This window comes from Ptychodera flava, chromosome 10 (genome assembly GCF_041260155.1).
Source record: "Ptychodera flava strain L36383 chromosome 10, AS_Pfla_20210202, whole genome shotgun sequence".
NCBI classification, from domain to species: domain Eukaryota; kingdom Metazoa; phylum Hemichordata; class Enteropneusta; family Ptychoderidae; genus Ptychodera; species Ptychodera flava.
Genome location: NC_091937.1, coordinates 19733489 through 19745744, shown reverse-complemented (window position 1 = coordinate 19745744; position 12256 = coordinate 19733489). Strand labels below are relative to the sequence as shown.

General features: G+C 37.5%; 1 protein-coding gene across 1 annotated transcript in view; it reads left to right on the top strand.

Annotated features, from left to right (window-relative positions):
• Positions 1-12256, top strand: part of LOC139142193 (serine-protein kinase ATM-like) — a 44477-nt gene that overhangs the window by 2409 nt on the left and 29812 nt on the right. Inside the window, exons 5-13 of the mRNA XM_070712046.1 lie at positions 284-492; positions 1387-1597; positions 1987-2100; positions 2439-2597; positions 8119-8257; positions 8527-8750; positions 9487-9603; positions 10030-10188; positions 11281-11449. Of these exons, the coding sequence (XP_070568147.1) occupies positions 284-492; positions 1387-1597; positions 1987-2100; positions 2439-2597; positions 8119-8257; positions 8527-8750; positions 9487-9603; positions 10030-10188; positions 11281-11449 (1501 nt within the window). The remainder of the gene's footprint in view (positions 1-283; positions 493-1386; positions 1598-1986; positions 2101-2438; positions 2598-8118; positions 8258-8526; positions 8751-9486; positions 9604-10029; positions 10189-11280; positions 11450-12256) is intronic.

Here is a 12256-nt window from a genome sequence, read left to right as displayed (position 1 = left end):
CTATCAATTCACATGATGCAAGAGAAAAATACACTAGGTGCATGACAATATATTGGTGGTTTTTTTTCTTTTTATCATTAATGATAGCAGAATTGTACTTATGCTACATATATGCAACTGTCAACCAATACATGTACCCTACCTTTATGTGGCCTTGTTTTTGAAGCACTGCTATGATAGGATACTGCACACCAGCTTGTCTGCATTTGATGAATCATTTAATAAATGTGATATATCTCTGAACCTGACATAAGTCACTCTGTGTACATCCTACCTCAAATAGGCTGTCAACCTGTATGAAGCAGTTGAAGATTCAGGCCAGGAAGCTATGGAGGCCTACCTAGCACTGGCTAGGTTTGCGGACTCTCAATACCAGACCATTGTTAACTACATGAAATCACCAACGTTTGAAGCCAAGCAAGCTCTTCTGAAGAAAACATCAGAGGAACTCACAAAGCTTGAAAACATGAAGGAACAATCACAGGGTAGAAAGTACGGAAAAAACCAACTTTTAGGGCAAATTTTCTCACTTTTGGTCAAAGCACCTGGCATTTGGCCACCTTTGATCACTCTCAAATTTATGATCTATTTTCCTGTGGATGAGCTCATTGAGATCTGTTCAAATGATATTGAAATTTCCATGTTTGAACACTTTTAATACCAATTTTCTCATATTATAGGGCAAAAATATCATCTGCAGGTATAACCAATATGGAGAGTATCAGTCACGCATATGTTCATTGAGTCTTATCAAATGACGGCATAGTTTAATCAATCGGATTCGAACCCACAACATATGGCATCAGTCGCCTAGCTGAGAGGCCGAGACAGAACCAGTCGACTAAATCTCCACTCCCAAAAAAGAGTGGTTCAATAGCCGGCTAAGTTGTTACATTTTTCTGACTGAGACCTTTCAACACGTTGTAGAGTTCGTGAAGCACTCATGCACGCATGCTCACTATCATACATCGCACATACACACTTTATCGAAGCGAAGAAACGAATTTCATCGCTTTAACTGGGCGAACGATAACCTCGGGGACAATTCTGTCCACCAGCAGTGTTACCAACCCAGGGTAGAAAATACGGATAGTTTTCAATCGGATTCGAACCCACAACATACGGCATCAGTCGTCTAGCTGAGAGGCCTGAGACAGAACCAGTCGGCTAAATCTCCACTCCCAAAAAAGAGTGGTTCAATAGCCGGCTAAGTTGTTACATTTTTCTGACTGAGACCTTTCAACAGTTGTAGAGTTCGTGAAGCACTCACGCACGCATGCTCACTATCATACATCATTATCAAATGACGGCATAGTTTAATCAAAGCTACTTGTAATCTTAGCAATATGCAGGTAATAATTCAGTATCTGCTCTCCATATTTGCAGCAAGTACACCTTGATTCTGAAGAAACAACAGCAAATAGATGAACAAGAGATGGAAAGCCTGAAGGTTGACAAGACTAACTTTCTGGACACTGCCATTGACAGCTACATAAAATGTTTAGAGATAGGAGACTTCCACGACATGAGGGTTTTTAGACTGGTTTCACTCTGGTTTGAAAATGCAAATGACAGCGAAATTAACAATAAACTACAGGTGTGTTTGATTTTTTGTCACTTGTCAAGTTTTAGCAAACAGTTTGATAAAAACACTGCCTTAAAGAATTGATGTGCAAATGCATGTATTGTATACCAGTACGGTTCATAAATGTATATATATAAAGGAAAAACATATAGTTTATTAATGATAAGTATCAAAAATGCAAGGATCATCACAACTTTTGAAACAGTGAAAGTTCATGGTTCAAATAATATTCAGTGTTACATACGTTTTAAATGTTGGTCAGTCAATCGAAAACCTCGGTTGGCCAGTGACAAAACATTGTGAAGGATTTTGAGCAATATTGTAATCAACAGAATGTTACAATGTAAATAGACATTTAGCTGTTTCACATGAATTTATATTATGTTAAAATGCTATTCCAGCGTGGACTTCCCAGGATACAGAGTAGAAAGTTTTTACCCTTGATGTATCAGTTAGCAGCTAGAATGACAACCAAACCTCAACAAGATGAAGACTTTCAACTGACTCTCAACCAGGTAAGTTAAGAATACTCAGATCTCAGACTGCAGTAGCAGTAGAAATTGTACCATAAAATGTATAACTTGTCAAACAAGTCATACTGTGGTTCAAACATTACTTTCAGATGTTTGGCAATACTGCCTAAATTTGAGTTTACACCTTTTTGGGTTCAACATTTCACATTCTTTGAAACCATGGTATTTGCAAGATAAAGGGAAAAAAACATTGGTTCGCTTTACACACAATAAAAACAAGTCATTGTAGCTTCAAGAGGCACCATTTGTAAATGAGTGGCCGGGAAAAAAGTTTACAGGAAAAACTTATTATGAAATAATATTTGTTTTTATTATTCCAGCTGATTGAGAGGGCAACCCTGGACCACCCATACCACACTCTGTTTATCATACTGGCACTGAGCAATGCCAACAAAGACACACTGATGATGGCACCCAAGATGTCCAGGAAAACCAGCAAATTAGCCAAGACAAAGAGTGCTTCAAACATTACCAATGAGGTAAGATGTACTGTGTAACATAGTGTCATGTTATTATTATTCAGTAGTCAGTAGCATACTTAGATTATAGTACTTGCCGCCTCAAGTCTTCCTTGCATTTCTTCAACATGGGAATACCAGCCTAGCTGGCCCCCACATGCTACCGAGTAACCAACAATACCATCATAACCCCAGTTATATCACATTGGAGCCAGCTTGTGTGATTCTAACTCACTCTCTTAAGACAGACTTTGGGAACGGATGTGTAACGAAGCCATTAACCCGTGAGTACTAAGTATCTTTGTGAACTGTGTATGACACACGCTTGGAACTTTAACAAATAACTGTGTGCTACTGAAAGCTGAGAGACTTGGAACAAACACTACTGGTGGCTGTTGAAACCTGATGTGCAACAAACAGCAAGTTAAATATCTGCTGAAAGAAAAGTTTTATTGGCAGTGGAGGAGATTGTCATCCTGCATGTGTATTGGCGTGGGCCAGCATAGCAGAGTCCCCGGGCCACTGAGACACAGTTTAGCAGAACTGCATTTGCTGATCAACTTAATACTGGTTCAGACGTTGCTGTGTGTACAGGGCTAATAAACCAGAAATGGGAAGTTTGACTGTCAGCATTGTCCAGGAGCAGACTTCGAGAGGATAAAAGTCAACCATCCCCAGTAGAAGACAACAGTTCACAGTCAACGGTGGACAATTAAGAAGACAAAAGAACTTTTTTGTGAAGTGAACTTAATGGAAGTTTGCTGTGCACACAGGCATTGTAAAGAAAGAGGACTGACTAAAAACTCAGAGCCTTTACAGGACTTTTAGGTTTTCCCAGCATAGAAGTAAGCAAAGATGCACCGAAAGTAAAGACAGAGCCTAATGATGACTCTGGCACAGCAAGTGGTTCAGACGGAAAGGAATTAGCTGAAAACCTCATGCATCAAAAAGAAATTCTTCAGCTCAAATTGATAGACAAGAGCAGGCAAATCATGAACAGCATTTAGAATTTGAACGATTGCGTATAAACAAAGAAAAGAAAAGGCGCAAGTGAGAACTGCAGGCTGAAAGAGAAAAACGCGAGCAGGAATTGCAGGCAGAAAGGGAAAAGCGTGCACACAATTTGAAAAATAAAGAAATGGAGTTAATAGTGAAGGAAACAACACATGACGTCGATCGTGAGTTCCGTGATATGGCCTGCTAAACTCCCTCAGTTCGAAGAAGCTGACAATGTTGACACACATTTGCGTACATTCAAGAAGTTAGCTTGAACGTACAGTTGAAATTAGCTCTGACTCTCGTTGGTAAGGGCCAGGAGGCATATTCTAGGTTGTAAAAAGACGAAGCCCTGGCTATACTTAGGTAATATGAGCTCAACGGGGAGTTATACAGAGTCGACTCAGAGCATGCAAACGTACAGATGAAGAGACATTCTGTATGAGGGGTGATATTGTTGTTGATACTTTTGACCGCTGAATGGAAGCAAGTGGGATTCTGTCCTTCAGTGGTAACAAAAACTATGTACAGGTGGGTGAACTATTTATAATGGAGCAAATGGTTGAGGACGTACCCAAACAAATGCAAACATGGTTGAAGGAGAGGGGTCCTCAAAAAAGAATTGATAAAATTTGGTGAGACATATAAATCTGCTTATACTGGCGCTGCTAGTAATCGGAATGAGTGGAGAAGTTTCAAAAGTTTTAACAATAAAAAGAGGCAGCAAAAGGGTGAGGGAAAGAAGTCTGATAACTCATCCCCAGAGCGATGAGAAGTCAAAGTCCTCAGCTGCATGTTATACTTGTGGGAAAACTGGTCATTTTGCAAGAAATTGTCCGGAACAAAAGTCAGATAAAAATGCAGGTTCAGCAAAGTCAGAAGTCAGGATGACAAAGGCTATGACATTTGGGCTGAATTTGGTAATAAGTATCTACTTGGGAGAAACCAGTGAGTATTTCGAGGGACACAGATTGTTGTCAAACTTTGGTAAAGCCAGAGGTTGTACAACAATCCAACTATTTGCCTGGAGAGACTTGCAATATTAGTTTTGCAGACGAAACAGTGCCAAGGCTCCTGTTGTCAAAGCCCACATTGAAATTGAAATTTTCACTGGACCTTTATGTATGAGGGTATGGAAAGGCATACTTAAAGACGTTCTGCTAGGCGAGGATGTGCTAGCCTTGCAGGATTGCCGTGCGTTAGTGGTCACAAGACGTCAAAAGAAAGCACAAGATGAGCGTGAGGCTATAGTTAAGCGAAATAAGATGGTGTCTGTTGTGAGAGCAATACCTGTTGAGGAATCGCCGACTCTCAGTGAAGCGGAACAAAGTGATGATGACTTGGATGAGGAAGTAGAATCACCTGATGAAAGTAACAATGCTTCAGAACACATTGACACAGTCAATGAAATCCAAGAGGTAAATGGGTTAAATGACAAGCATGATGATTCACTGGGTATCTCTAGATAGTTTGATGAAGACAATTCACACAATTGTGAAGCGGATGATGTAAACAGTGGGAGTGATTGTAATGATACCTCCCATGATGCTTCAGCCCTTGACAAACTGTTTGATGAGAATTCATCAGATATGAGTGACATCAGTGATGACAAGGAAGGTGATGATGTCACTTTTTTAAGTGTCCAAGAACATTTTACTGGATTAAAATGTCAGCAGGAATATGCTGAAATATTAAGGTTAGATCGGGATAAGTTAAGAGAACTTCAATTAGCCGATCCTACTCTTGCAAAGGTGTGAGAGCATGCAGATGCAAATCAATCGTCGGAAAATCAAACTGGATTTTCTGGTATGAGGAATTATATGTATCGTAAGTGGATTTATTCACATAAGGTGCGTGAAGTGAAACAAATTGTTGTACCTGCAGAATGTTGCAATGCATTGTTAAGAGTGTCACAAGACATACCTCTGTCAGGACACCTTGGTATTAAAAAGACTAAACAACGATTGCTACAATACTATTACTGGCCTGTTATTTTCAAGGATGTTGCAGAATACTGCAGGACTTGTGGTCCAAGTCAAAAAACTGCAAGACAGAGAGCATCTGAGAAAGCACCTCTTGTTTCGATGCCGATTAAAATATACCGTTTGAGTTAATTGCACTGGATATTGTGGGGACCGTTGAAAAGAACTCAACATGGAAACAAGTTTATTTTAGTGATCGTGAATTCTGCAACTCAGTATCCCGAGGCCTTGGCTATTCAAGACCAGGAAGCCGAAACTGTTGCTATGGCATTGATGGAAGTTTTTAGTCGTATGGGACTTCCTGATGAAATTCTGACAGACTAGGGTACAAACTTCATGTCGCGTCTTATGACTGATATGTGTGCTATATTGAATATCTCAAAGATTACAACTAGCCTGTATCACAGACAAGAAAATGGACTGACGGAGAGATTTAATGGAATCTTAGGGCTATTTTGTAGCAGAAGACTCGAAAGAATGGGACAGATATTTGCCGTACCTTCTTTTAGCTTACAGAGAAGTACTGCAAGTGAGTACTTCTTTCTCACCTTTCGAGTTAATATATCATTGAAATATAAGAGGACCACTAGCTGTAATCAAGGACCAGTTGACTGAGAAAATTTCACGTGAGGAATTTAAAACTTTGCGCAGTATGTAAAAATGATGCGAGAAAGACTTGCTGACATGAGAAAAATTGTCAAGAAGAACATGCAAAAAGCTCAGGCACGACTAAAAGATGGGAGCAAGGAAACGTTCTTGTAAGAACGGTGATAAAGTACTTGTACTCTTACCTTCCTCCACGCATTATTCATGTCTATTACTGAGACAATCTCAAACTGAGCCTGCGCCTTCCTGAACAAGAAAACATACCCAGTTCCCTGATTTTTGTGTTCCTTTCTTTTGTTAAGCCTAATTTCTTCTACATTGCCCAATCTTAAAATAGAAACAGGAATGTTGTGGCAAAATCAGGTACATGCCATGGACATTGCTTCTTAAACTTTTGCCCAATCTTTCCATTAGGAAACTTCAAACCATTCCCCTTTCAAAATATAGGAGGTGTCACACTCAAAATTTGGTATAAGAGAACAATCTTTTCTGACATTTGAAATTCAAATAACCACCATCCTGTCTTAAGTCTATGAGGATACATTATTTTCAATTCTCATAAAAATAAACAGTTGAAAACTGTTATTTACTCCCAAGATTTTCAAAATGAGCCCCTAAAGAGGTAGACCAAAAGAATAATAATTGTAAAAGTTTAAGAGTCCAAATATCTGTCCCTAAGTTACACACTACCTGAGAAAGTACCTTTGCTACCACATTAACACAACTTAATTTGACCTATACAGTGTTTATGATGCTGTTACTCTCTGTGAATGATAAAAGATATTTCAACATCTTGGAAAGTTTAAATTTAAAAAACAGCAACATGAGACTCAAAATCATCTACAGTACTGTGAATCACATTTATGCTAAATGTATTAAGGTGGTTGAAAGGCTATTTTTGCACCAATTCTTTTCTCAGAGTTAATGTCAAGTTTCAAGTGTTAGAATCAAGATATTTAGTTCAAATTTTCAGGATAACTCCCTTAGTTAATACTATCTCCAAAGAATATAAAAATTGTATATTTGCAGCCATGATTTTGAAATATGACACCAGTAAATATTAAAATTTAATTTTTTATATTTTTTTTACATATTTGAATTTAATAGTAATTGGATAGTATTAATATTACCAAATTAGTTATAAATATGTTGACACTATTTATTGTAAGATTTGTACGGCAGGATTTGTAAATAAAATTTGTTTTTATGATTTTACATGGGTTTATATATCAAAAAATTATTAAAAATTCTTTCAAATTTCAAAATGTGATTTTTCAAAAAGTACTTCAAACACAGGAAAATTGTGCCGTACAAATCTTATCTGTAACCTTGATAATAGGCTGTAAAATTCCATGTCCATATCTCATTTCAAAGTTGGATTAAATTGGTATACAATTATGTAGGAAATTGTTATTCTGTCAAAAATGTTGAAAACAAGGCATATTTGCACCCCTCCTTTGAAGTCATAGAGCAGTTTTTTTTGTTATCTCACTTTTGACACCTCTTTGACACTCAAAGAATCTAAAAATGCATTTACAATAGCAGTCACTCACTCTGATTGCCAGCACCACCTTGTCAAACTTTCCTGAAAAACAGCAAATAATGACTTTCCCTTTTCAAACATTTTATTAACAGCTAGGGGACCTCTACCATAGTTAATACACTAAGGACTCCCCAACTTCTTCTTATTTGGTCAGTTTTTCAGAAGTTTTAACAGACTATAACTCTGCAATGCCTTTGTGCCCAAATGTCTAGTTTTTTTTATTCCACAGAGAATGTTGACTACTTTTATATTTTGATAGTTTTGTTAAATTTATAACTGACGCTCTAGCCTTTCCAACCACCTTAATGAACATTGTTCTGTATCCCAATCTATCAATGATAAGTATCAATAGTGAATATTAATTTGCTTCTAATCATTCACTCCATAGTGAAAACAGGAACAACTTGTATTTCAGGACCGAATGCAAGCAGCAAAAAATATGCTTGGCAGACTTCAAAACAGGAAAGGAGTTATCATATCAGCCATGGAGACACTTTGTGAAGCCTACATCCAGCTAGCCTACTACAATGTTGAACAGTACAAGAAACAAACAAGTAATGTTTTGTCTTAATTCTATGCAAACAGCCATTTATAGCTTGTAATGTATTTAAACCAATAATTACCCATTCCAGGCCTAACCATTCCTTAAACTGAAATATGAGCATGGAAAATACTTCAGAACTCCTGAATGATATTAATTCTTTTTTCATTTCTATCATCAAAAGGACTCATTGTTGACCCTTTCATTTGGAACAGGACAAGTCATCGAGTCCTGTTACAGCGAAAACATTCATTGAATATGACATTTCTATTCTGTCACCAGGACCAATAAACTTGCCTTCAGAGTTACAGCTGCCAAAGCTCAAGGAGATGAAAAATGTTGCCATGCCAACTACAGAACTTCTTGTCAATCCAGATTGTTGCTATGACAACATTGTGTATGTCAAGGGTTTTGAACCCACATTCCGATTGGCTGGTGGCATTAACTTACCAAAGATTGTTACTTGTGTTGCATCTGATGGTACCAAGAAAAAACAGTTAGTCAAGGTAAATACCTGTGGGCAAGGGGTGAGTGTTACATTGCTTGTAGTGCATTCTGTCATGTGCAGTGGGAGCCTAGATGTAGCATTTAAATATGATTTCCCTGTGCAACCATAGACATAAGTACACTAATTGACTATGAACATGTGAAATTTCTGTTTTATAAAAAGTTGCATGTCTGTACTATGATTCCCAGTCTGATTCAAATCAGATGTAGAAATGGCAATGTTTCCAACTTTGCTTGTTCTTTGCTGTTCCCATTTACTGATATTTGCCTCACTTCATCTGACCAACTGCTACAGAAGATTGTTCTCAAATCTGTTGCTTTGCAGGAACCAAACATATTGCAGTTGTAAATACAATCCTGCAATCCATAACAAGTGGCGGCTGTGAATGTCTTTCCAACTGGTCAGCTGTTCTGGCCAATGCATAAGTTTGAACGTGATCTCTTATTACAGGCAGTTGGTCAGATTTAGTGAGGTGACTGGCAACTAACGAGAACAGCAAAGAAGAAGAAAAGTCACCAACTCTAAAACCTGCATGAATCCATATCTGTAATGGTTACAATGTCACAGATGTTTTTAATGATTTGTGACAGGCAATTTTCAATGGTAGTTTTTCTCCCGACGTTCGACCTCAAACTTTTTTCAAAAATTAAGACATTTTAAATACTTCAAAAATATTCCAGTCTACTTTACTCACATTTAGATTTAAATATAGGTCTGATTCTCTTAACTATCAGGGTCGAGATGATCTAAGGCAGGATGCTGTTATGCAACAGATGTTTGGATTGGTCAATAAATTGCTACAGAAAGATCCAGAAACAAGGAAGAGAAAATTAACTGTACGAAGATATAAGGTAGTAATAATATAACAACGTCAAGATAAATGACACTTTTTCCAATAAATGAGACTGCATAGGGACATGAAAAATTGAAACAGACAAATGAACAATATTCAATTTCTTTATTACAGGGAGTACACTCTGCTGTCATTTGACTAACACCATATCAAAATAGCTCTATAACTCTTAGTTTTAATTGTACATTTTTTCATTATCTATTTTGCGCCTTGGATGAAAAACAGTGAGCAAGATTTAGGTGTCTGATGGGTGTGCATTAGTTAAATGCTAATTACTATATCACTGTTTTTCAGGCAGAGCAGTCATAAGAAAAATTATTGAGTATTCATTCGATGTGTCAACTGGAAATGATTAGGCCTCAAGATTTGTTCTCAACAGTGGCAATTTACTTGAAATAGCTTATACATTATATATCCTTCACAGGTGATACCATTGTCTCAGCGTAGTGGTGTATTGGAGTGGTGTGAGGGTACCATGCCATTGGGTGAATACCTGATTGGAAATCCAAGAAGTAACCAAGGAGCTCATCAGAGATACAACTCACAGAATCTTTCACCCTGGGAATGCAGATCCAAAATGAATGTAGGATCATCCTGGCCAATTGAAAAAGAAATTAATTAGTGACTTTTAGTCTTTTTTTTCATCAAAGATTGCACAGGTGTTGTATATGTCTGTTGTGTGTGCCAATGACACCTTTTTCCTGCATTTGAGGTAACAATCTCACCACAGTGGATACCCATGTATGTAGTCCACAATTATGACATTGGTGCATTGATACTGCTCTTGTCAAAATCTTTTGATCTCCTCTGCCCATTTCTTACTTATTTAAGTTAATATTATATAGGGCTCAGCCCTTGGTGTCGCGCCAGGGGTAAGATTGGCAATGTAATTTGTATTGATTCATGATAAAATATAATTAATTGTTACTTCATAAACGTTTATATGACACCTATGCCCACTTTTTCCCTCTGATAAAAGCAGTTCACGTACGTACACGCGCGCGGACGTCAAACCCTGCGGCAGTGCAGTTAGGCCTATAGATTTTCTGTAACGTGTAAAAATTTTGGACAAAAATTGGCAAGTTTTACATTGATAACAGCCTATTGCGTTAAACAAGGGATGTATCATGCAATCATTATCATTGCAATGGTAACCGCACTGCCCAACTTCCACTTGCAAGCTGAAAACTATAGCGTTCCGTCTAAAAACTGGCAATTTTTGAATTTAATTATTGACACTGGGCAGGGGCGCTTTTCTATAATTCAATCCCAGCATTCTTTGCGTATGCCACCGTTCATATGCACGACTGTTTTCTCCCTTTATCTATATTAACGATATTCTGTATCAGCGACAAGGTGCATAATAACATTTACTGGCTAATAAAAGAGGTATATTTTATAAATGGCATGTTATATAATAATAATTTGTTTCGTATTTGTTTATTTACGAGTACTCAAAAAAAAACATGGCGGCGCCCATGAAAGAAGGGTACACTTCCGGTTACTCGCATAGTATATTATGAATAAGCGCATGCGTAGTCAGTAAGCCGCTGGCGCGACTATAAACTTGTCAAGCAAGTGGCAGAATTTCAATCTGTTTATGAGTATATACAGGAAAAGAGATTGATATTGCTGACCACATTCCGAACACTGGGAATCATGTTTTTTTTTGCAGGGTGCTCATGAGAAAGGCTTGGTATCAAAGAAAAAAGAAACTTTTAAGTATGTATGTGATCGGTTCAATCCAGTGTTTAGACACTTCTTTCTTGAAAACTTCCAAGATCCAGCTGTTTGGTTTGAAAGGAGATTGGCATACACAAGAAGTGTTGCAACATGTTCAATAGGTAGGTACCAATATATTTGTCCTGCCCGAAAGGAGATTTGTTAGTAGTCATATGATATTATGAAGTTAAAGTTTATTCCAAGCACAAAGATACACTTAGTATTAGGTAGCAACTCAGACCTGACCACTCTTTGTTAATTTATCCGTCATACTGTATGTGTCTCAAAAGCTTTGAGGAGGAGACCTGCAAATAGAATAAATTGGGTGCACAATATTAAGGTTTATTCTTCTGTGCACTAGCATGTTATTTCAGTGCTGGAAGAATTTCTGACTGAAGTTCAGGAGATGTAAAACACAATTGATCAAAACCATTGGAAATTCAAAAGGATGAGAATAAGAAAAATAAGTTTCATAGAATTTGTTAGTTCACTTATTGAAAAGTTGAGTTTTTAATAAAAATAGACTGCTTCTAGCTAAATCCATCAGATTGCTAAATCTTAAGTTTGTGTCAGAACCAAGCATGTAAAAGAAGCTAAGATTCCAAAGCTGCTCAAGATTTCATGGTAATTACAGTATGTCGCAATATGGTGAATTATTCAAAAATTCATTGCCCAAGCCAATTCAAGGTGGATTGCTGCTATGGAGTTTCAGAAAATGTACCCGCAGTAACTAATGATCATCATGCCATTATGATTGGCATGTATATTACCGTACCAATCTGAGTATAAGCCCCTGCTCGTGTATAAGCCCCCTACTGATTTCAGAGGATTTTTGAAAATGCATAACATCCGTGTATAAGCCCCTACCCTAGCATAACTCAAAGGCAGAAAGGTTAGGAGAGTATATTTGGTCATTAAACCTGGTAAAT